This window comes from Engystomops pustulosus, chromosome 8 (assembly GCF_040894005.1).
Source record: "Engystomops pustulosus chromosome 8, aEngPut4.maternal, whole genome shotgun sequence".
Taxonomy (NCBI): Eukaryota; Metazoa; Chordata; class Amphibia; order Anura; family Leptodactylidae; genus Engystomops; species Engystomops pustulosus.
The window spans coordinates 64,887,509-64,914,245 of NC_092418.1; the positions used below are offsets into that span (position 1 = coordinate 64,887,509).

The 26,737-nt window shown below is 40.5% G+C and overlaps 1 protein-coding gene across 1 annotated transcript in view; it reads right to left on the reverse strand.

Moving 5' to 3' along the window:
* The window catches only part of LOC140076148 (carboxypeptidase O-like), a 42,400-nt gene that overhangs the window by 11,283 nt on the left and 4,380 nt on the right, over positions 1-26,737 (reverse strand). The window contains exons 2-8 of the mRNA XM_072122656.1: positions 24,308-24,383; positions 21,418-21,542; positions 17,884-17,998; positions 8,708-8,809; positions 7,822-7,926; positions 4,895-5,005; positions 3,541-3,631 (exon numbers count right to left, since the gene is read on the reverse strand). Of these exons, the coding sequence (XP_071978757.1) occupies positions 3,541-3,631; positions 4,895-5,005; positions 7,822-7,926; positions 8,708-8,809; positions 17,884-17,998; positions 21,418-21,542; positions 24,308-24,383 (725 nt within the window). The remainder of the gene's footprint in view (positions 1-3,540; positions 3,632-4,894; positions 5,006-7,821; positions 7,927-8,707; positions 8,810-17,883; positions 17,999-21,417; positions 21,543-24,307; positions 24,384-26,737) is intronic.

Sequence of the window (26,737 nt, forward strand, 5' to 3'; positions counted from 1 at the left end):
AACGGAAAAGCGAAAATTTTATAGCCTTCAAAAGGGGGCAACCAGAAAACTAAAATCCTTGCAGCTGCAGGGTGCTCCTTCCCTTCTGCGCCTCGCTGTGCCCCCATAACACAAGTAATGTCCACATGTGGGGGGTCGCTGCACTCAGGAGAAATTGTAGAACAAATTTTATGGTGAGTTTTCTCTTTTTATCTTTTGGAAATGTGTAAATTTTAGGGCTAAATGAACGTGTAACCGACAAAATTTTACCATTCTAAATTTCACCGCCATTTTGATTCAATTACTATGAAGATCTCAAGGGGCTAACAATCTTTGTAAATGCTGTTTCTGATAGTTTGTGGGGTGCAGATTTGAAAATGGGTTGGTTATATAGGGGGTTTTGTTGCTAAATATGTAAAATTTGATTTCAAACAGTATTTATCCCCAAAATAGTCAATTCCGAAAATACGGAAAATCGCTATTCGATTTGTAGGCCACGTGACATCAAAATAAATTATCCAAACATTTCAAAAATTATGAAAATGTAAAGTAGACAAATGGGAAATGTTATTCTGCAAGTTATTTAGGTGGTAAATCTATCTGCCTGAAAACGCGGTGATTTTGAATTTCGAAAATGGCAATTTTTTCTAAAAATTCATAATTTTTTTTCTTTTTTTGTAAATAAACGCAAAATCAGCCAAAATTTACCACTAAAATGAAGTACAACATGTGGGGAAAAAACACTCTCAGAATCGCTTTGATAAGTAACAGTGTTCAAAAGTTATTACCACAGGAAGAGACACTGGTCAAATTTCAAAAAAAAGTTGCGAGCCTTAACCTGCAAACAGGCTGCGTCCTTAAGGGGTTAATTTTTTTTTACCTGTACGAAGATAATTTCCAATGAATGTAGCCATGTTGTCCCTTAAATACGAGACTGCTGTCATTGGATATGACCACCTCCACACTCTGGCAGAGGTGGCCATCCATATGCTATTAATTCATAAATTATTTGCTTGTTTGTTGGTGCAATCACTCCAGCAGAGCTGGATGCTCCATTTCTGAGACCATATGACTACATATAAATATGTGTACATGGAAGATGAAATTAATTAAATGTCCAGATGAGAATATCATTTTAAGCTGTGAAATTCCAATGGAATTCCTATGCACCAGCAGTTGTCCACTGTACCATCTGCCATTTTATTGCAGGGTCTAGTCCTCCCCTGGGATCAAGGACAAATTGATCCCTTTAAACACATCCCTTTGCCCCTTTATGTATCCGCAAAAACACATCATTATGTAATAAAAAACATTTTATTTTGCTTTTTTCCATGCCATTATTGACCTAGTGAATGCCATAGAAAGAATTAAATAAAAACATATTAATTGTAGTAGTGGTTAGTATGTGTGTCCCACAAACAGAGGGTCGTCTGATCTTAAATGTCCATGATCAGTCTCTGCATGCTCTTCCTTTTCAGACCTTATGATAGTATGTAGTCTTATTACTTTCACTCCCCTGTACTGCAGACTGGGGGCATCCTCAGCTTATCACTACACTTCTCCCTTCACATCATGTAATTAGATTGAATACTATCATATGGTCCTGAAAGATATAGAATGTGCAGATCAGTCATAGATGTCAAGGTCCTCCATCTCTGGACATTGTATTCACAGGATTGGCTTGGTGAGTTGGGAAAAACTTTTAATAGATGTGTATTGGTAATTTATCCTGTCCCCCCCTCCCACACACACATATTACAAAAACTTGTTATGTGTTTCCACAAAGTTGTAATAATTTTTCCAACGATGGAACTTGTAGTATGAGCTTTACTTTTCATTATTACCACATAAAGGTACATGTAACTCTTAAAATCACTTTTTATTATATTCTTCCAGACATATTTAATTATATTATTAAAAATGCTTTTGGTTTTCATTTTTTTAAAAATCTAGACTAGACTATTCTGATCCCTGATACAAAGCCAGCCTTTTTATTCTTTCATAAAGTAGGACAAATACCTGGATGTAGAAGGTGGCCATTTAAGAGCCTTTTTCATGCTGACTGTTGCCATAATACATACTGGCTCTGCTTCTAGTGGCACATGAGGGAGAGTTGAGATGGAAATGACTGTTAAAATAACACTTTAGATGCTACTGTCTATTAGCCATGGCATATAAGCAGTTAAACACCATTAACCATTATTTTTCTATGTACAGAGCTGTGTGATGTCTTATTTTCTGCGTAACAAATTGCACTTCATAGTATGGTATTAAATATTCCATTCCGTGTACTGGGAAGCAGAAAAAAATCCATATGCTGTGAAAATGATGAAAAAACACATTTGCGCCATTTCTTGTGGGCTTGGTTTTTACAGCTTTCACTGTGCGCCCCAAATGACAGATCTACTTCATTCATTGGATCAATACGATCACAGGGATACCAAATTTGTATAGGTTTTATAATATTTTCATACGTTTACAAAAATTAAAACCTCCTGTACAGAAAAAAAATTCTTCATTTTACAGCGTTCTTGCGCTAATAACTTTCTCATACTTTAGTGTACAGAGCTGTGGGTGGTGTAATTTTTTGCGACTTCTGATGACGTTTTCAACGCTTTTATTTTTAGAACTGTGCGACCTTTTGATCACTTTTTATAGATTTTTTTCTATTTTTCAAAATGGCTTATTGCAATTTGCTACTTTGGGCGCTATTTTCCGCTACGGGGTAAAACGCTGTGAAAAACGGTTATTTTATTTTGATAGATCAGGCATTTTCGGACGCGGCGATACCTAATGTGTTTAGGATTTTTACTGTTTATTTATATATATATCAGTTCTAGGGAAAGGGGGGTGATTTGAATTTTTATGTTTTTTTAATATAATTTTTTTTTTTTACTTTTTTTATTTATTTTTTTTACTATTTTTCAGACTCCCTAGGGTACTTTAACCCTAGGTTGTCTGATTGATCCTACCATACACTGCCATACTACAGTATGGCAGTATATGGGGATTTTGCATACCATCTATTACAATGTGCAAATCGCACATTGTAATAGATAGCCTCGATCATGACAGCCTCGGATCTTTGTGTGATCCCAGGCTGTCATGGCAACGGATCGCCGCTCCCCGGTGACGTCACTTTAATGCCGCCGGCAGCTTTGCCAAAGGGTTAACGGTGTTAGTGACGGAAGTTTGCTTCATTATGAAGCAAATGCCCGGTGAGTATGAAGAGGGCTCAGCCCGTGAGCCCTCTTCATACTCCCCCATGCGCAGCAAGACGTAAGGGTACGTCTTATTGCGCTATGGGGTTAAACAAAGTAACTGGTATTGATACAGCCCAGAGTCAGACCCTTGTCAGTTCTTTACATGCATGGTACTGAGAGGGAAATACCTCTCTTATGTCCCTTACATGTACGATTCAGAGTGTGAAGGGGTTAATTCTTCCACTTTTATTCAGACAGAGTACATAATTAACTTTTTATATTTTACATATTTTTTTAAAAGAATAAACTGGAACAAACATATCTATCATAATTTTATACATCTGTAAGTAGAACATACTACACCAGTGTGCATCAAAATTGCGGTTGAGGTCTACTCCAAAACAGGTTCCCCCATTTTGAGGTGAACGGTTCTTTCTCCACAAACGTTCCTGATATGGAGAAGGAAAATAAATGATGCATCAACTTCATGAAGTCTTATTTTTGCTTAAAAATAATAGCCTCCCCAATTCAGCCTTGAAGTGTTACTTTTATGTAACCTATTTAATTTAAACAGAACCTATCATCAGGAAGGTAATGTTTATATGATGACAGGTTCCAATAGCCTCAGGCATGTTGATTTAAAAAAGGCCTTTGTTCTGTATCTGAATAATGCCAGTTCCTTTTGTTTTGCAATTGTTTCGTTAGCATTACTTGGCTCCCTGCCAGCAGTGTGTGATGAGTCCCAGGGGAATGGGGGGGGGCAGTTTAAATGAGAATTGCCTGTGGTGGTGAGCTGATGTACATGGGGCAGGGAGAAGGGGAGAGGCTGAGGGAGGGGGGAGGGAAAAGGCAATGAGTAGGGAGGAGGCATTGAGAAGAGAAAAAGATGAATAGTGCCATTTGAATAATGCCATTAGAATTGCCCCTCCCCCCTATTTGGAGACTCTCCACACACTGCTGGCAGGGGGTTAGTTAATGTTAAACAAATTATTAAAAAGTACCTGAAGGCATTTTTAAAATAAACATGCCAGAGACTATTGGAACCTGTCTTCATATAAAAATCACCTTCCTGATGACAGGTTCCTTTAACAATGTATAATAGGTTCCCTTAACAATATATAATATTTTTGGTCAAGTAAACCATAAAGTGTAACTAAACTTTTAAGTCACTTTCAATAAATTAATAGTGCAGATGACAAAAGTGAACTTTATTAAAGAAAAAATGTTTTTCTTTTTTCCCCATTTCTTTCTGCTTCAAGAAATGTATAGAAACCAACTTATTGCACACAAATAGAGAGGCTTTCTAAAAAATTTGAAAGGAGCAACACAACGCACACTGTATATCATTCATGCATAAATCTTCTTGGACGTTATCTTAACAGCTTCAAATAATGTTATAGGTGATGGTAATATAAAGGACATGCACTTACTCTGAAATTCACTATTACATGGTTATGATTCATCTGGTGACATCTTGTGGTATGCAAGTCTATTGTCAAGGGCTTTTTTAAGAGTATATTTGTTGGCTTACATGTCATATGCCACTAAACTCTGGATGTCTAGGAGTGCAGATGTATTGTGATATAATTGCAACTTCTGTTATGTTTATATTTCAACAAAAATCTTCATGATTGACCACATTATAGCTTTATGTATGAGTTATATATTTAGTTCATAGTACAATCATAATTCAAGACATTTCAGAATCTTACCGTTGTCCAAGTATAAATATATCCGTCAACATTTAAGACAGGTATAACATAAAAATCTACTTGTCTGAGCAGCTTGTTGATTAAAGGATCGCTCTTTCGTCTTTCTAGTATCTAGAGAAAAATTGGTTGATTATAAAATGCAAAAGATATATCAAGCTTAGAACCAATTCTTTTAATTGTAAGTAAGTCTACAAAACAAACTATATGATTTAACTCTATGGAATTACAGAAGAAGAATTACTTTTCTTACATTTTAACTTCCTAAATTATGTGATACTCTAATATCTGTGCTTGTTCGGGATTCTATGCTCTCCTATGTCCATAAATTATGGCTGAAGTGTGATGCGGTTACATTCTGTCCTTACTAGTCTAAACACTACTTTACTACTTTTCTATCTGTCTTAATTGATTTCATACATAACTGTCTGTCTCAGTAACGTTAGCTGAGATGGACAGAATATTCCTCCACTGTCATTTTTCCCCTTCCGGTCTGCCTTGTCTGGATCTCTGGTTCACTCTGGAACTGGTTCAATCGTTTCCTTGACTTCAACATCTCAGAAATGTTTTGCCAGCTATTTCCTAAGCTATGTACTGCATTGTCCTCTTTGTTCTGACCCATACTTGTCAATTACTCTTCTGTGTTGTATTGTCCTCTCCAGGGCCGGTTCTAGACAAAGTGGGGCCCTGGGCAAAACTAAAAGTGGGGCCCCAAAATAAAACTATTTTATGACCAGTCACAGTCAGCAAGAGGCTCCCTTTAGTATGGTAAAACAAACTGTAATTTTAGAGAATTTTATAGGAGATAGATAGATCATAGGGATATTGATGGGCAGCATGGTGGCTCAGTGGTTAGCACTACAGCTTTGCGGCGCTGGTCAACATCTGCAAAGAGTTTGTATGTTCTCTCTGTGTCTTTGTGGGTTTCCTCCGGGTCCTCCAGTTTTCTCCCACACTCCAAAAAATTACTGGTAGGTTGATTAGACTGTGAGGCCCATTGGGGACAGGGACCGATATTTTCTTAAAACAGATACTTGCCCCATTTTCAAAATTGCATCAAAGAGTTTATAGACATAGACGCCTTCATGCAATTTTGATTCAAACTGAAACATTTTATAAAAAATACTTAAAATTTGACTTTGATGGCAAAAAATTTGTTCCAAAAAGAAAAAAAATTACCTTCACATCTCCTAAATGTCATAGATGGACATGTGTAGAGTTCATAAATGTCCCATATTGATATGGTCACATAAATAAATCCACATAATATCACTAACACTGTAATAACTAGATATCTGCTTTCCAGCTAGAAATTTTAAGACAGTCACAACCTGCAAAATATAGCAATAAAACAGAATACTGTGTACTGCGGCTGTAACTCCATGTATGGCTGTGTACTGCGGCTGTAGCTCCATGTATGGCTGTGTACTGCAGTTGTAGCTCCATGTATGGCTGTGTACTGCGGCTGTAGCTCCATGCATGGCTGTGTACTGCGGCTGTAGCTCCATGTATGACTGTGTACTGCGGCTGTAGATCCATGTATGACTGTGTACTGCAGCTGTGGCTCCATGTATGGCTGTGTACTGCAGCTGTAGCTCCATGTATGGCTGTGTACTGCGGCAGTAGCTCCATGTATGGCTGTGTACTGCGGCTGTAGCTCCATTTATGGCTGTGTACTGCGGCTGTAGCTCCATGTATGGCTGTGTACTGCGGCTGTAGCTCCATGTATGGCTGTATACTGCTCCTGTAGCTCCATGTATGGCTGTGTACTGCGGCTGTAGCTCCATGTATGGCTGTGTACTGCGGTTGTAGCTCCAAGTACGGCTGTAGCTCCATTTATGGCTGTGTTTCTTTGTGTTTCTAAGTGTTAATAAAACTGAGATATTAACTGTTAAACTGCCGTTGGGAGTGATTGTTATATATAAAAATGGCACCTGATATTCTCACTTTAAACCTGAATATCTTTGGATCCCTGGTACCTAGAAACAAAATTCAAGATTCATTTGAAAGAAGAGATTCTCCCCTTTCAGGGGGCCCTGGGCAATTGCCCCCTTTGCCTACCCATAGCGCCGGCCCTGGTCCTCTCATTGGGGCACATTTACTAAGGGCCAGTTTTCTGGCAGACTTTGCATGCTCTTTTAGGTGTAAACTGTTTGCACAAGTATTGAAGAAGCGTCTCTACCCCATTTATGTCGCCCACGACCCTTTTGTGGCGCGGCTGCACTAGGCATCATGCAACAAAAATTAGGTGGCGTTTCAGTGATAAGTCAAACATTGCGCCAGATTTATCATGAGAAATCCGACAGATGTCTTGAGATGTTAAAGATGTACCACAAAAAAGTTGGTAAACTCTGTCAGGTCAGTGCAGGGGGTGCCAGATTCATGAAGAACGGGCGCCAGAAATCATGAATCTGGCGCTACCTGCATTATATACAGGCAAACTGCATTTAGTGCAGTTTGCACTACTCTTAGTAAATATGACCCATTGAGGCTTATTTACTAAGGGTCCGTGGACGCACTTTCATTGTTTTTTCCGACGTTTTTGGGACAGGTATTTAACTAGATGATCCGACTGATACAGACTGAAAATAGTGTCACAAGATCAAGCACTTCCATGCAGCAGAAAGAGGAAGGTGAACTTCGGCGGACCTGAGCAGGGAAGCCACACATGCAGGATATCGGGCGGACAATCTTAGCGGCACAGTGCATTCTAGTCAGACAATTCACTTTCGGGAAAGTCCGCGAACAGGTCAGTAAATGTGCCCCATTGTCTCCATGTTTGCACTTTGGTGCTAACCAGTTGTCACTGACCACGTAGGGTAAAGATTAGGTAGGAACAGCTGGGAAGGTGGTTTAGCATTAGGCTTTACTGTCCTTGTCTGTACTTCTAGTCCATTTAAGCCATTACCCTACAGCAGCATTAAACATACCTCTCTCATAAACCACTGGCAATAAGCTACAGCAATCCATTCACGTGCATGAATGCCACAATCCATTAGTATAACTTTCTTTGTCTTTTCTGATGGCCATCCAACCTGTAAAATAGAAAAACATAAAGTTTGTAAATATTGATTAAAAAAAAAAAGTTTATTACAATTCTAGGTTTTCTTTTAGATGATATGCTTATCTATTGCAATAGAGAAACCTCTATCGGAGGGTGTGGCTCTAAGGAGAAGGTGTATATGAAATAAAAGTGCATTGTCAAAGTATGAGATCCTGCTCTGCCCCTTTTTGAATGTTTCCACTGCTGAACTTGTCTACATTAAAAAATAGCTTGTCCTGAACCCACCTTCCCTATGCTCTGAACCATCCTGTAATAAATCCTGAAATAAAGGATAGTATCAAAAGGCTGGAGGTTCTGCCTACTGATACCAATGTTGGACAATAGCAACGAGCCATTCTGCATCAAATCTTGCTAAACAACACTAAAATCCAAGAAAAGTAGCACTCCCACAACTTTTCTCCCCTGGATTTGCAATGTACATACAGTACATAGATAAGATAATCCTTCAACTGGTGGCTGCTTTTGTGAGGTTTTACTTCTGGTGCTTTGTGTTGCCAATTGACTAGCAATAAAAGACAGAACCTTATGTGTGGATAGGAAAGTTTCTTCCTAGGGTGATAAATCTCAATGGAAATACCTCCTCTGGTAGGACAGACACAGTGCTGATGTGTATTAGCCATAGTATTGTTATCTCTCTACAGTCTACTTATGAGAATTTAAATATATACAGTATATTTTACTTTTACCATATTAGCAACATTGTGATGTTCATACTATACAAATGTATTACATCTGAAGCTTCTTGTACTTACTTTGAAGTAGTAGATTGGCCTCTGTTCATGTGTATGTCCCAGATAATGTTGCGTTACCACATCACTATATTTATCTTTAATCAGGTCCATCCAATTATAAATCTAATAAAGATATTTTGATAAAATTAGTAATTGTCAGCAAACTTGACAAATATGTGTCAATGTTTAAAAGTTAAAAATGATGCAGACCTCCAATAAAATCCTGAGAACTGCACTCCAGGTTCTGCATATAAGACTTATACGTCTGCTACTTTGTCCTACAAATGCTGTTCTTTACATTTTCAGGATTTGTGAGGATCTTAATGGTTGGGCTTCCACTAATCATAGAGATTAGAGATGAGCGAACATACTCGTCCGAGCTTGATGCTCGATCGAGCATTAGCGTACTCGTAACTGCTCGTTGCTCGGACGAGTATTTCGCCCGCTCGAGAAAATGGCAGCTCCCGCCGTTTTGCTTTTTGGCGGCCAGAAACAGAGCCAATCACAAGCCAGGAGACTCTGCACTCCACCCAGCATGACGTGGTACCCTTACACGTAGATAGCAGTGGTTGGCTGGCCAGATCAGGTGACCCTGGGATAGACTAGCCGCTGCCCGCGCTGCTCGGATCATTCTCTGTCTGGATGCCGCTAGGGAGAGAGCTGCTGCTGCTCAGGGAAAGCGTTAGGGTGTTCTATTAGCTTACTGTTAGGCAGGAGTGATTCTAAAAGAACCCAACAGCCCTTCTTATGGCTACAATAACGTTATAATTTTTTTTTTTTTTTATTTGCAGCTAGTACCATATTGTGAGGAATTAGCAGGGGGACTTGCTACCGTTGTGTTTAGCTCTTAGTGACACACATATCCACCTCAAACACCAAAGTGGGAAAATTTATTAGGGGTTTGAGTAGAATTAGGCACAGTCTGCCAGTTTCTTTTTATTTTACGTTTATTTTTTTCATAACTCAGCGTCATCTCATCTGGCATAGTAGTGTGCTGTAATACTTGGCTAGAAAATAGCCATAGGAGAATACAAACGTCTTAATTACGCCTACAGTAGCGTTATATATATTTGATTTCTGGTTGATCTGCTGGTGGCTGTACTTGCTGCAGTGCATCTACTATCAAATTGGGAGCAATTTGGAGTCAGACTTGCGACCACTGTGTTTTAGTGACGCACATATCCATCGCAAAGACCGAAGTGGGAAAATTTATTAGGGCCAGGGGTTGTATTTCAATTAGGCACAGTCTGCCAGTTTCTTTTTATTTTACGTTAATTTTTTTCATAACTCAGCGTCATCTCATCTGGCATAGTAGTGTGCTGTAATACTTGGCTAGAAAATAGCCATAGGAGAATACAAACGTCTTAATTACGCCTACAGTAGCGTTATATATATTTGATTTCTGGTTGATCTGCTGGTGGCTGTACTTGCTGCAGTGCATCTACTATCAAATTGGGAGCAATTTGGAGTCAGACTTGCGACCACTGTGTTTTAGTGACGCACATATCCATCGCAAAGACCGAAGTGGGAAAATTTATTAGGGCCCGGGGTTGTATTTCAATTAGGCACAGTCTGCCAGTTTCTTTTTATTTTACGTTTATTTTTTTCATAACTCAGCGTCATCTCATCTGGCATAGTAGTGTGCTGTAATACTTGGCTAGAAAATAGCCATAGGAGAATACAAACGTCTTAATTACGCCTACAGTAGCGTTATATATATTTGATTTCTGGTTGATCTGCTGGTGGCTGTACTTGCTGCAGTGCATCTACTATCAAATTGGGAGCAATTTGGAGTCAGACTTGCGACCACTGTGTTTTAGTGACGCACATATCCATCGCAAAGACCGAAGTGGGAAAATTTATTAGGGCCCGGGGTTGTATTTCAATTAGGCACAGTCTGCCAGTTTCTTTTTATTTTACGTTTATTTTTTTCATAACTCAGCGTCATCTCATCTGGCATAGTAGTGTGCTGTAATACTTGGCTAGAAAATAGCCATAGGAGAATACAAACGTCTTAATTACGCCTACAGTAGCGTTATATATATTTGATTTCTGGTTGATCTGCTGGTGGCTGTACTTGCTGCAGTGCATCTACTATCAAATTGGGAGCAATTTGGAGTCAGACTTGCGACCACTGTGTTTTAGTGACGCACATATCCATCGCAAAGACCGAAGTGGGAAAATTTATTAGGGCCAGGGGTTGTATTTCAATTAGGCACAGTCTGCCAGTTTCTTTTTATTTTACGTTAATTTTTTTCATAACTCAGCGTCATCTCATCTGGCATAGTAGTGTGCTGTAATACTTGGCTAGAAAATAGCCATAGGAGAATACAAACGTCTTAATTACGCCTACAGTAGCGTTATATATATTTGATTTCTGGTTGATCTGCTGGTGGCTGTACTTGCTGCAGTGCATCTACTATCAAATTGGGAGCAATTTGGAGTCAGACTTGCGACCACTGTGTTTTAGTGACGCACATATCCATCGCAAAGACCGAAGTGGGAAAATTTATTAGGGCCCGGGGTTGTATTTCAATTAGGCACAGTCTGCCAGTTTCTTTTTATTTTACGTTAATTTTTTTCATAACTCAGCGTCATCTCATCTGGCATAGTAGTGTGCTGTAATACTTGGCTAGAAAATAGCCATAGGAGAATACAAACGTCTTAATTACGCCTACAGTAGCGTTATATATATTTGATTTCTGGTTGATCTGCTGGTGGCTGTACTTGCTGCAGTGCATCTACTATCAAATTGGGAGCAATTTGGAGTCAGACTTGCGACCACTGTGTTTTAGTGACGCACATATCCATCGCAAAGACCGAAGTGGGAAAATTTATTAGGGCCCGGGGTTGTATTTCAATTAGGCACAGTCTGCCAGTTTCTTTTTATTTTACGTTAATTTTTTTCATAACTCAGCGTCATCTCATCTGGCATAGTAGTGTGCTGTAATACTTGGCTAGAAAATAGCCATAGGAGAATACAAACGTCTTAATTACGCCTACAGTAGCGTTATATATATTTGATTTCTGGTTGATCTGCTGGTGGCTGTACTTGCTGCAGTGCATCTACTATCAAATTGGGAGCAATTTGGAGTCAGACTTGCGACCACTGTGTTTTAGTGACGCACATATCCATCGCAAAGACCGAAGTGGGAAAATTTATTAGGGCCCGGGGTTGTATTTCAACTAGGCACAGTCTGCCATTTCCTTTTTTATTTTACGTTTATTTTTTTCATAACTCAGCGTCATCTCATCTGGCATAGTAGTGTGCTGTAATACTTGGCTAGAAAATAGCCATAGCAATAGGATAGCATCGTTTGGTTTTAAAAACTAAAAAACACAAAAAAAAAAACAAAAAAAAAAAAAAAGTTAAAAAAAAAATACAAGTTATAACTCTCATTTTCAAAATGTTTAACCCGAGGGCTAGGGGTAGAGGACGAGGGCGGGGACGTGGGCGTCCAACTACTGCAGGGGTCAGAGGCCGTGGTCCTGGGCGGGGTGAGACACCACCTGCTTATGAGGGAGCAGGGGAACGCCGCAGAGCTACACTCCCTAGGTTCATGTCTGAAGTTACTGGGAATCGTGGTAGAGCACTGTTGAGGCCAGAACAGTGCGAACAGGTGATGTCGTGGATTGCCGACAATGCTTCGAGCAATTTGTCCACCAGTCAGTCTTCCACGCAGTCCACCCATGTCACCGAAATCGGCACTCCTCCAGCTACTGCACCTCAGCCTCCTCCCCCCCAGTATGCCCCCTCCCAGCAAAATTTGCCATTTGAACCGGCATACTCTGAGGAACTGTTTTCTGGACCCTTCCCACAGTCACAAACCACTTGTCCGGTTGCTGATGAGCAATTTTCCGATGCCCAGGTTTTCCACCAGTCGCAGTCTGTGGGTGATGATGACCTTGTTGACGTACTGGAAGAAGTGTGTAAAGAGGTGTCCGACGATGAGGAGACACGGTTGTCAGACAGTGGGGAAGTTGTTGTCAGGGCAGGAAGTCCGAGGGGGGAGCAGACTGAGGGATCGGAGGATGATGAGGTGACAGACCCAAGCTGGGTTGAGAGGCCGGGTGAACACAGTGCTTCTGAGACGGAGGAGAGTCCTCGACCAGAACAGGTTGGAAGAGGCAGTGGTGGGGCCAGACGGAGAGGCAGGGCCAGATCTGGTGCATCAGCGCCAAATGTGTCAACTAGTGAAGCTCCCGTGGCGAGGGCTCCTGCGGCGAGGGCTAGATTTTCAGAAGTCTGGAGGTTCTTTAAGGAAACACCGGATGACCGACGGACTGTGGTGTGCCACATTTGCCAAACCAGGATCAGCAGGGGTTCCACCACTACTAGCTTAACTACCACCAGTATGCGCAGGCATATGAATGCTAAACACCCCACTCAGTGGCAACAAGCGCGTTCACCTCCGGCCGTGCACACCACTGCTCCTTCCCCTGTGTCAGCTGATAGTCAGCCCCCTGCCCAGGACCCTGCCACAAAAACCCCATCGTCACCTCCACGATCCTCCACAGCATCCACCAGCGTTCAGCTCTCCATACCCCAGACGCTGGAGCGGAAACGCAAATATAGTGCAACCCACCCGCACGCCCAAGCCCTTAATGTGCACATCTCCAGATTGCTAAGCCTGGAGATGCTGCCCTATAGGCTAGTAGAGACCGAGGCCTTTCGCAGCCTCATGGCGGTGGCCGCCCCTCGGTATTCGGTCCCCAGCCGCCACTACTTTTCCCGATGTGCCGTCCCAGCCCTGCACCAGCATGTGTCAGACAACATAATCCGTGCCCTGACCAACGCCGTTTCTGACAAGGTCCACCTGACCACGGACACGTGGACGAGTGCTGCCGGGCAGGGCCACTATATATCTCTGACGGCACATTGGGTTAACTTGGTGGAGGCTGGGACCGAGTGTGACCCTGCGGCTGGTCATATACTGCCGACGCCGAGGATTGCGGGGCCTACCTCGGTCCAGGTGTTTGAGGCCTACTATGCCTCCTCCTCCTCCCACCCCTCCTCCACCTCCTCCTCCGAACGACCATCCGTGGGCATGGCGCCATCAGTCGGTAGCTCTAGGCACAGCAGCAGTGCCGTCGCTAAGCGACAGCAGGCGGTGCTCAAACTGCTGAGCCTAGGCGATAAAAGGCACACCGCCCAAGAACTATTACAGGGCATCACGGCGCAGACTGATCTGTGGCTGGCACCGCTGAACCTGAAGCCAGGCATGGTTGTGTGTGACAACGGCCGTAACCTGGTGGCGGCTCTGCAACTCGGCAGACTGACACATGTGCCATGCCTGGCCCATGTGTTAAATCTGATAGTTCAGCGTTTCCTCAAGACATACCCCAATCTGTCTGATTTGCTCACGAAGGTGCGCCGCATCTGTGCGCATTTCAGGAAGTCCAGCACAGATGCTGCCACTCTCAGGGCAGCGCAGCGCCGCCTCCAACTGCCCGCTCACCGACTGTTGTGCGACGTGCCCACGAGGTGGAATTCAACACTGACCATGTTATCCAGAGTTTACCAGCAGCGCCGAGCGATTGTAGACTGCCAGATGTCAACTTCCACCAGAACTGGTAGTCAGGTCAGTCAGCTTCCTCAAGTCTACAATGAGGAGTGGACGTGGATGTCTGATATCTGTCAGGTGCTGAGTAACTTTGAGGAGTCAACACAGATGGTCAGTGGCGATGCCGCCATCATCAGCCTCACCATCCCGCTGCTTGGCCTGTTGAAAAACTCTCTGGTTAGCATGAAGTCGGAAGCTTTGCGCTCCTCACAAGAGACAGGGGAAGAAGATTCCCTTATTGATAGCCAAAGCACCCTTAGGTCTGTTTCTCAGCGCATATCGGAGGAGGTGGAGGTGGAGGAGGATGAGGAGGAAGAGGAGGAGAATGTTGGCGAGACACAAGAGGGGACCATTGTTGAGTCCTACACTGTTGAGCGTGTATGGGCAGAAGAAGAGGAGTTGGAGGAGTTGGAGGAGGAGGAAATGGACAGTCAGGCCAGTGAGGGGAGTGAATTCTTACACGTTGGTACTCTGGCGCATATGGCAGATTTCATGCTAGGCTGCCTATCCCGTGACCCTCGCGTTCAAAGAATTTATTCCAGCACCGATTACTGGGTGTTCACTCTCCTGGACCCACGGTACAAGCAAAATCTTTCCACTCTCATCCCTGGAGAGGAAAGGAGTGTGAGAATGCATGAATACCAGCAGGCCCTGGTGCACAAGCTGAAACAGTATTTCCCTTCTGACAGCGCTAGCGGCAGAGTGCGTAGTTCTGCGGGACAAGTAGCGAGGGAGAGTAGGCGAGCAGGCAGCTTGTCCAGCACTGGCAAGGGTACGTTTTACAAGGCTTTTGCCAGCTTTATGTCACCCCAGCAAGACACTGTCACCTGTCCCCAGTCTCGGCAGAGTAGGGCTGATCTTTACAGAAAGATGGTGAGGGAGTACGTAGCTGACCATACCATCGTCCTAAATGATCACACAGCTCCCTACAACTACTGGGTTTCAAAGCTGGACATGTGGCACGAACTGGCGCTCTACGCCTTGGAGGTTCTTGCCTGCCCTGCCGATAGCGTCTTGTCAGAGCGGGTTTTCAGTGCAGCTGGTGGCATCATCACCGATAAGCGTACACGCCTGTCGACTGACAGCGCTGACAGGCTGACGCTTATCAAGATGAATAAAGCATGGATTTCTCCTAATTTCAAATCTCCAGCAGGTGAAGGAAGCTCAACCTGAATAATTTATCCACTCCTCCTCCTCCTCATTTTCCTCCTTCTCCTCCTCTTTCTACAGTAAAGCAGAGGAAACTGGCTGTTTTTTGACAGGGCCCACTGGCTCTAGGTATAGTACTTTATGCATTTAATTTTTCTGGAGGGCCACCGACACGGTCCTCTGTTTTAAACAATTTTTGGGAGTGCCACATACAGGCACTCAATCTATTCAATTTTTCTGGAGGGCCACCTTTCCGGTCCTCTGTTTTAAACAATTTTTTGGGACTGCCACATACAGGCACTCAATCTATTCCATTTTTCTGGAGGGCCACCTACCTGCTCCTCTGGTTTAAAAACTTTTTTGGACTGCCACATACAGGCACTCAATCTATTCCATTTTTCTGGAGGGCCACCTACCTGCTCCTCTGGTTTAAAAACTTTTTTGGACTGCCACATACAGGCACTCAATCTATTCCATTTTTCTGGAGGGCCACCTACCTGCTCCTCTGGTTTGAAAAATTTTTTGGACTGCCACATACAGGCACTCAATCTATTCCATTTTTCTGGAGGGCCACCTACCTGCTCCTCTGGTTTGAAAAATTTTTTGGACTGCCACATACAGGCACTCAATCTATTCCATTTTTCTGGAGGGCCACCTACCTGCTCCTCTGGTTTGAAAAATTTTTTGGACTGCCACATACAGGCACTATCCAAATTGTATTGTCTCCATAGCATCCTCCACACGTTGTCTCCATTGCTACCTCCAAAAGTCATCCATATAGCTGCCTCCATACATCGTCCCTTTATCAAACGAGGTTTGTCAGGCCGAAATTTGGGTTGTTTTCATGGATTCCACATCAAAGTTGTTAACTTTGTCGCCACCCTGCTGTGTTATCCACAAAATACACTGGCAAACTTTTACCATTTACGGATATTATTTCAGCGCTTCTTGCGCATCTGTTTACATTCCCCTCACCCGCCATATCCTAAACTTATAAGAACGCTACTACACTTGATCTTATACAAAAGGTTCTTAGAAGTGCTGTTTGGGGAGTAGCCTAGAGACAGGGGCTTGGATTGGCGAAAGCTCGCCTAGCAGCGGAGCGCCAGCTCCATGCGCATCATGCGCTTCTTGCGCATCTGTTTACATTCCCCTCACCCGCCATATCCCAAACTTATAAGAACGCTACTACACTTAACTTGGTGCAGGCTGGGACCGAGTCTGACCCTGGGGCTGGTCATATACTGCCGACGCAGAGGATTGCGGGGCCTACCTCGGTCCAGGTCTCAAAGGCCTACTATACCTCCAAATCCTCCCACCCCTCCTCCACCTCCTCCTCCTCCGAATTACCATCCGTGGGCATGGCGCCATCAGTCGGTAGCTCTAGGCACAGCAGCAGTGCCGTTGCTAAGCGACAGCAGGCGGTGCTCAAACTGCTGAGCCTAGGTGATAAAAGGCACACCGCCCAAGAGCTATTGCAGGGCATTCCACATCAAACTTGTTAACTTTGTCGCCACCCTGCTGTGTAAGCCACAAAATACACTGGCAAACTTTTATCATTTACCGATATTATTTCAGCGCTTCTTGCGCTTCTGTTTACATTCCCCTCACCCGCCATATCCCAAACTTATAAGAACGCTACTACACTTGATCTTATCCGAAAGGTTCTTAGAAGTGCTGTTTGGGGAGTAGCCTAGAGACAGGGGCTTGGATTGGCGAAAGCTCGCCTGGCAGCGGAGCGCCAGCTCCATGCCAAGAACCAACTAACATAGTTTTAACTGCAGCACCTTTAATCTACTACTAGTTCACTGCCTCCATACATCGTCCCCTTATCAAACGAGCTGTGTCAGGCAGAATTTTGGATTGTTTTCATGGCTTCCATGTTAACTTTGTCGCCACCCTGCTGTGTAATCTACAAAATATACTGGCAAACTTTTATCATGTACCAATATTATTTGAGCGCTTCTTGCTCACCTCCTTTGGTTCCTCTCTGCTACCCATTGGTTTGAAGCCTGAGTCCATTTAGGGTATGTCGCCATGCCACTCTCTAGCCTTCCGCTGCTGCCGCTGCCTCTGCATGCCGTCCCCTATAGTGTCAGGGTCAATTATTGGATGTTTTAGATACTATCTAGCTTCATTCTGTCACTCTGTCATGGCCATGCTGTTGCCCATAATTTTGGCATAATGGTGCATTTAAGCAGCCTCAGAGGCATCCATGCATGCTGCCCCTGCTGTTTCCTGTCCATTTCCGTGGTGTTTCCATCCTTTTCTGAGGTTCCCAGGTGTTTGGCCAAGCTTCCCTGTGCAGAGCCTTGGTCCCCTTGAAAAATGCTCGAGTCTCCCATTGACTTCAATGGGGCTCGTTACTCGAAACGAGCACTCGAGCATCGGGAAAAGTTCGTCTCGAATAACGAGTACCCGAGCATTTTAGTGCTCGCTCATTTCTAATAGAGATGTTTTCTCATATTTCAATCATCTACTTACCACATCCATTGGATGATACTTTGTATAATCATAACTTTCCAAAGTTATGGGTCCTGTGCTTTGGCGATTCACACTAGAGCGATCTATTAATTTCTGCACATCTTCTATTGTGATCCTGGTAAAAAAAATATTTCAGAAGCATAAACAGAAATATATATGTATTTGTTATTATGATCAAGTGTTATGCAGTTGCAAATTGTTGATTTTTTTTTTTTTTGCAGAATATCTATATCTATAAGGAAAGTGCACAATAGGAGCACAAAAAATAGATACATGCAATATTGTTATTATTTTAATTTTTATATTATTTTTATTTTAAAAGAGGTGTACCTGTGCCTGTGCTTTGTTTCATGTGCTCAGGTGGTTAGTATGTTTTATGAACTGTGTTATATTTTATGTGTTTTTCCAAACAGAATGGTTACATGTGAAGGAGCTCCAAAATTATTAACCCCTTAAGAATTTTTGCTGTAACCAGATTTTACCCCTTTTACTAGCCCTCTTAGGTATAGTAAAAATGTCCTTACTGCCGTTCCCTCTTTTATTCAAAATCTCACTCATTTACCTATAAAAATCAAATAGAATGAACAGAAAAGAGGCTGTAGGTAGAGTGTCACTTCAGACACCCTTATATTTGGTACCTAGAAACATGAGGCTTGTGGTTCTGTAAGATACAGTACTGGAGTATAGACAGTTGGAAATTTGAGCTTAAGTTAAAATTTCATTCATTTTCCTATTGAGGCAGTACCCGGGTTTACGTACAGGATAGGTTCTGTAGGTTTGTTCTTAAGTTGAATTTGTATTTAAGTCGGAACTATATACTTTATAATTTTGGTCTCTATGACTATTGGATTTTAAACATGTTGGATTGCCATAGGAACAAGGATTAACAATAAAGCTTAATTGCAGACATATTTGATGATCTTTGACAACTTTTCCAGCTGATCATTGTAGTCTAGGGCTATAATATAGTCAATTATCAAAATCCTGAGTGCCGTTTGGAACTAGGAGCCATCTGTAAGTCGGTTTTTCATAAGTAGGGGACCACCTGTACTGTCTGTATCTCAGTTTCAGTAGCTTAGAGGACCACAATGCAGTCTCAAAAGTTTCGACTTACATACAAATTCAACTTGAGAACAAACCTCTGGACCTTATCTTCTACGTAACCAGGGGAATGCCTGTACTATAGACCTAGAAAATATAGATGACAGAAAGACCTAAGGGCACTGAAAGTGACATTCCCATGCAGTCATATTTCAGAAAAATATGACTGTTCTCAGCTCATTTTCATATGATTTAGCAGGACAATTTTTATAGGTAAAAGGACAAGATTTCAAATAAAAGACGGAAAGCACATTTTATACCCTATCTGAGGTGGGGGGGGGGCTAGTAATTAATTGGGGTTAAAAGCTGGAGACAGGTTCCCTTTAACTGTTCTCAGGTTACAGTATTTTCAACATGGAGATCCCAGAAAAACTAAACATAACTTTTTAACCCCTTAAGGACGCAGTCATTTTGTAGCTTTAGGCTCAGTACCATTTTTTGGATTCTGACATGCGTCTCTTTATATGGTTATAACTTTTGAACACTGTTACTTATCAAAGCGATTCTGAGATTGTTTTTTCTTCATACATTGTACTTCATTTTAGAGGTAAATTTTGGCTGATAAGTTTTGCGTTTATTTACAAAAAATAAGAAAAAATGATGAATTTTTTGAAAAATTTTTGAAATTCGAAATCATCGCGTTTTCAGGCAAATAGATTTACCACCTAAATAAGTTGCTGAATAACATTTCCCATATGTCTACTTTACATTTTCCTAATTTTTGAAAATAGATTATCGATTTTCCGTTTTTCAGAATTTACTATTTTGGGGACAAATACTGTTTTGAATTAAATTTTACATAATTAGCATTAAAGGGGTATTCTCGTCTGGGCACTCACATTTAGTTTAATTAATCTGCCATATATAAACATTTCTTCAATTAGATGTTATTAAAAAAAATGTTCCTGTGTGAAGATAATTTCTCATAAATGTAGTGATTTGGTCCCTTAGAAACCTCTGCTGCAGGGATTGCACAAAGAAACAAAAGGTTATTGTATATAAAATGTCCGGGAGTTACTACATGTCGCACAGCCATCATGTGGTAATGAACGCTGAAGCCAGGTGGTCAGGCAGGACTCAATAGCGCATGTCTGGCCACTGCTGACAGAGTGTGACGTCGTCGTATCCGAGGAAGCTATCTGGTTTCTAAGGGACAACATTACTACATTTATGAGAAATTATCTTCACACAGGAAAATTTTTTTTTATTAACATTCAATTGAAGAAATGTTCAAATATGGAAAATGAATTAAATTAAATGTAAATGCCCAGATGGGAATACCCCTTTAAACCCCCCTATATAACTAACCCATTTTCAGATCTGCCCCCCTCAAACTATCAGAAACAGCTTTTAGGAAGATTGTTTACCCCTTGAGATCTTCATAGTAATTGAATCAAAATGGGGGTGAAATTTAGAATGCTCAAATTTTGTCGGTTATACGTTAATTTAACCCTAAAATTTACACATGTGCAAAAGATACAAAGAGAAAACCCACCCGATTACAGAGACCCCCCACATGTGGCCGTGACTTGTTTTATGGGTGCATAGCGAGGCACAGAAGGGAAGGAGGGAAGAACCTGCAGCTGCCAGGATTTTAATTTCCTCATTGGCCAATTTTGTAGGCTATAAAATTTTCTTTTTTTGTTATTGGGGCCATGTGACGGCATATCTTTTTTGTTACCATTTTGGGGTTGGTACTCCTATTAAAAATTTAGGAACTTTTTTTGAGGTCACGAGTAGAAAGGCATCAATTCTATACTGCATTTTTTACTTTTTTTTCCCGCGTTCACAGTATAGCCTAATAATCATGTTATCTTTATTCTATGGGTTGGTACGATTACGGGAATACCAGACTTGAATTTTTTTACTAAATTTGCCAAATAAAACCCTAATGTGGGGGAAAAAATCATACATGCTATAATTAAATTCAAAGAGCCTTTTTAGATACCTGTATGCAACAATGAAGTAGATTTTAAGACCAGTGCAGAGTAGAACTAAACAATTTTCTGCTGTGCCAAATTAATCTGTGTTTGCTGGATTATGAATCTGGTGCAGGATAAGACTGGCGTGTCTTATTTTGCACCTGTCTAGTTTTCTGCACCACAATTTAGAATTTTCTGCTGTAAAAGTTATATATGAAACAGACACACACCCTTTTAATGAGAACACACCCTTTTTTATAGGAGTCGAAAAACAGCCTAAAACTGGTCTAAAACCTTCAGAAAATTACTTGAGTTTTCTGGTGTAGACAGAATGATACATCTTTGTACATCATATGTTTTCCTGGACACTTCTTTGCTTCATCTTTCAATGTGGTTTATCCTTCTATTGTTTGCTAAAATGTATTTCAAACCATGAAACCTTTATGTCACTAATAGGAAATGTGTGTTTACGCTGTAAATAGCACAAAAGTAAAAAAATCATTGTACATACTTAAATGGTATATTTTGTTGCACAAGATTCTCTTCCATCTGCCGCAGGTGGGAAGATGGGACATGGACATGAACATCACCTCCAGCATGTATTTCATGTACAGTGTCTGGCTTCCACAGGTCAAGCTAGAAAAAGAATTTAAAATATATAACAAAGAAAACTTTGCCTCTGAGCTACCTTGTAAAGCAACCTCTTAGCATCAAGCATGACCTTCGTGAAGCCTTGTGAAATGATGTGGGATAAAAGTCAAACCTTTATGTCTTTTCAAAAGGAACAGACTTCTAACTATGGATAGTGCTATTTCATAAAGGTTATTTGCATGCCAAGCTGCTACCTTTCCAGCAACAAATCCAGATCTGCAATATGGACATAAAACCTCAAATGCACTTTTAAGTGTTTGAAGTAGACCATAAAAGAGCTGTAAGATCTGTATTTTTTATCGTCTTATTCTTCCAATGCTTATAGGGCATCTACCACCAGGGTGAAGGACTGTATGCAAATGGAATGGAGGGGCTCCAAGCCCCAGGCACCATAGGTGTTAATGGAGCCTGGAGTCCTTCAGGCTCATTTGCATACAGTCTTTCATCCTGCTGGTCGATGTCCTTTAAAGGGTTATTCCCACATAGACAAGATTCTTAAATATACTCTGGATAACAAAATAACACATACTCTAAATCTAATAGTATTTCACAGATATAATTCCAACCTGTCTCTATCAGTCCTGGTGTATACAATCTTGGTTGTCCCTGGATCCAAACGTCAATCTTCTTCTGACTTCGGGCATGGCAGATTCTCATGAATAGTTTCTCCTGTCTGCTCTCTACCCCCACCCTTGCATTCAAAGACAAGCTTACACACAGACGCTCACATGAACATTTCCTGCTGACAAGCAGCATCGTGACGAGTCTGAATCTACTAACTGACAGTGTTTGTTATGTCTCAGATGTAGCAGTGCTAAGAGTGTCATTGTGTATAATATACATCTCATGGATTTTATCATCTCTCATCTGTCTCATTTCTTTTTCTATGTGTCAGATACTAGTGAATGTTCACCCGACCCACACTCTGGAATTTTGTAAGGGAGTTAAAAATTATCTTTATTGTATAAACATCACAAGGAATTAAAATTTGAGAGCTTTGTTTGCTGGAAAAAGTGCATTTGGGTTTTCATATTCATATTGAAGATCTGGATTCCCTGCTGGAGAGGTAGCAGCGTGGTACACAAATAATCAGTACAGTGTAAGGAACTGGTTTGGCTGAAAAAGAGGCCTTAGATGGCCTGCTTGATGTACATGAGTTTTCCCATGTACCCTTAATCCTTTAACGCGAAGCCACTTTTCACCTTCCTGAAACGGCCCATTTTTTTCAAATCTGACACCTGTCAATATAAGTGGATATAACTTTGGAACACTAACATATCTAAGTGATTTTGACGTTGTTTTCTCGTGACATTTTTTACCTCATGTTAGTTGATAAATTTTGGTGGTATATGTTTGGTTTATTTATAAAAAAAAATTAAAATTTTTCACCAAATATTAAAAATTCACAATTTTTAAAATTCAAAATGTTCTACTTTTTCCATACATTGTCATAACAGCAAAACACTTGATAGAAAACATTAACCAAATGTCTGGTTTATTTTTGTAAGATGTTATGGGGATTTGGACGGGTGCGAATTTTCACATTATTATAAAAAACACAAAATCACACTATTGAGGGACCTCCTCAGGTTTCAAGTACCTTTTGAGAGGCTTCAATAAAAGCAACATTTATAGTGACATGAGATGCAATTTACAAATACTTTATTAACTCTTAATAAAGATAATAATTAATAATAATAGATTTTATTAACTCTTAAATGTATGTTGGGAAAGAAAATCATAAATTCTGGTTTATTTTCTTCCTGTTTTTTTCTTGAGGCCATACACCGTACAATAAAAATAACATATTGGGGCAGATTTATGAAGCTGTCTGAAACCGATCATAGCTCAGCTTTCATTTTAACAGTGCTCATGAATATTTTAAAGGGGAGCTGTGATAAGAAGATTACCACAGTCACAGAGCTTGGATCTTTGAGTAAGTGTCCCTGGTTTATCCATGCTTGATATTAGTCAATTTCCTTTAAGTCGCTATGACACTGTAAGAGCAGAGAGTCCCCAGTGCAGACAATAAAGAAAAGGTGGCAAATTGTTATTAATAGGGGAATAAAACCTAAAATACTTAATAATGGCAAGATTAACAGATGTACTTTTCGCAGTGCTGGCTTCAGTGTATCGCTACCTGCAGAATGGTGGCTTTACTAGCACATGTTAAATCGGCAACAAATCCGATATATGTGATGCACATGAACTTGTTTTAGGGGCATGGGATAGGCATTTTTTCAGAGGTGATCACACGTTTTAATTTCTTTCTATGAGCTCATGCACATGTCTATAGATTCCACTACCCCATGCATGAGATGGCTTCCCGGGCCTCAAAAGACACACAACCTAGTACTGCCCGAGTTTGCACGCCATGCAGTCTTTTTTTAAATTGTAGTTGGCATACGGCAGGTTGCAAACAAAGAATCACATCAGTGTGGCTTAAATTGGTTTCACACATAACATATTTGTGAAAGGAATGCTACATTTTCCATTGTGTTTTTTGTAGGTGAGTTCCTGCCATAAAAGTTGAAGTGTAGAATAAAATAAAAAACACACGAAAATAATACATATTTTATACATGATTTATTACCTATGTTAAACATGTTAAATATGTAAATGAGAATATCAGAGGAATACTTGAAATTCATATTTAATTTTTTACATGTGTTTCAAAACATTGCATAAAAGGTATATGAATAATCCAAAAACAGCACCTTATTCACTACTAAACAACAAAATCATCTTACCCGCCATTTTATTGACAATTCCTGTAGGTACTGTGCTTGCTGTGATGTCATTGGTGTGACTTTTAGTACTTGATCACTAAAATAATGAATAAGTAGCAGTATTTACTCAGATAATAATAGTGCTCACATGGCTAAATATATATAAGCTGTTTAATAAAAAGGAAATATATAATAAATGTAACCTTTTGCTGCTCTGACAAGTTTTGCTGTATTATACAGTAATTTGTTTGATTTTTTTTCTTTATCCAGGCTTCCCTTGACCTGTAAAAAACTATGTTTTTATAATAAACCCATTAAAATAAAAAAAAAGTTTTGCTATGCCATTTTCTGAAACACTTAACTAAAATGTTAATGTTTCTAAAATGTTCCAGAATTTCCAACTTTCCATCCCTTTTTGCGCCATGCACACCAGCAATTTCTGGTATTGAAATTAAAAATTTTCTGCCCTTTTTGAGACACACACACAACATTTCAAAATCCTGTGGATATTTCAAAATTACCTGACTTGACATTACCCTTTTAAGTGTGCTCTTCTCGAGCTACAAAACATCCGTGATAATTTTTTTTTGATCCACAAAAATCTCCAGAAGGTTGATAAACACTATCACTAGCTTACCTAATAGATGTGAAAATAAGGACGCCTGTGTGGGCTAAGGCCGGCTGCACACAACATTGAAAACGGCCAGAGGTATGCAATGGATGTAATAATGTGTAATGAATCCGTGCCCTTTGCCATTATTTTTATGGACACTATATATTACTGTGTATACACAGTGTATTAGTCTAAATAGCTGTATTCCTTAGATTAATAAAGAGAAAAGAAAAACTTAGCCCTGGCACCCCTGAGGACGCCACTGAGGTGGTGAAACATGTTGGGGGGGGGGGGTGCTGTAGTGTTTTCTCAGGTTTTAGTTAGCGGTCTTAGATCCCTATGATTCAAATGTGAAGTAGGTACAATTAGTGGCAAAAAAACGTGTGAATGTGTGTGTATGAGAGACTGATATGAGACTTGAACATTAGCAAAACACTTTAATGACTGGTGCCCTGTGGTTCTCAAAATCTGTACATACAACGAGTGTGCTGGAGACCATTATTGTACTAAATGGATGCACATATTGTGTCATCTATTTAATAAATATGAGTGAAAGAAGTACTCATCACTGACACTCAGTGCTCAAACTGGGTGTCACAAAGGGACTTGCCAAAGGTGAATAAAAAAATAAACATCATATCATTCCTTAGGGGATATTACTTATTAATAACAGACTATCAATATTGGAATAAGTGAACCCTAACTAGTTGCTTATGTTTGGGTGATATGGTCTCCTTTGTGAAATAAAGATATGAAAGGGGTCATACAAACACGCCCGGATTGAGACTCTGACATCCCATAGAGAACTCTATTGGCTCTCTTCATAGTGCTTGCTATAAGTTTTCTTTGTAGCTTGCTAGTGTATTCTGTATTGATTAATCTTGTTTTTCTGATCTTTGCTCACCTCCTTACCTTTGATTATTTTCTTGTTCTAAGTAGCCCATTTTGCATCATTATTTTTGTACAAACTTCCTTCTGTGTTTTGTTTTTTCATATTTATATCTTATGTGTTTCACTTTGGTGCAGGAAGGGAACATCGCCCAGTTTTCACCTACCATCTAGGGTAGGATCGGCAAGGTAGGGGCAGTTGGGTGGGCTTACAATGATGGCTCACCATCAGTGTCTTCCCTTACTTGGTCACTGGTACTAAGTCACTAGTCAGATCACACATGGTAGGCTATTCAGTCTACGAATAGGGGACTGAAAAAATTTTATTGTTTAATTAATTAAATGTTTTATATAGATTTTAAAAACACCCAAACAGGAATGTCGTTTTTAGCTGGTTACAGGTCCCAATAGCCTACGCTATGCTGATTATTCCACCAGCGGTGGCAGGATGATCAGTACATAAGTATTGCTATGCTTATACCAATTCATGTTTAACTATTTACACAATTTTATTGGGAGAATTTGATTATATGACTCCATAATATAGCTGTAATTACCCCTCATGTATAATTTACATATAAAACAATATAATAAGTTAGGGATGACTTTGCACATCCTTCTTTATCAGATCATAAAAGAAAAACAGCATTTTGCTCATTTGTAAGCAAAGTACATGAAGATCGAGTTAACTATGACCATAAAGGCATCATTACATTATATAATTGTATACATAAGAAAGTCATCAAACTCCCTTGACATAGCCCTGTCAGCACAAATATGTACTTTATCAGTTGTTATTAGGCTTAAAGTGATATGAGGTTCATAGTTGCACATTTATATTTCCATCAATTTATAAGGTTGGGCTTAAAAAAGGCAATATACCCATTTGAGTGGGAATTATTTCATAAGACATTTAACTTTATGTAGGTTTATGCTTCGTTTGTCAAGCT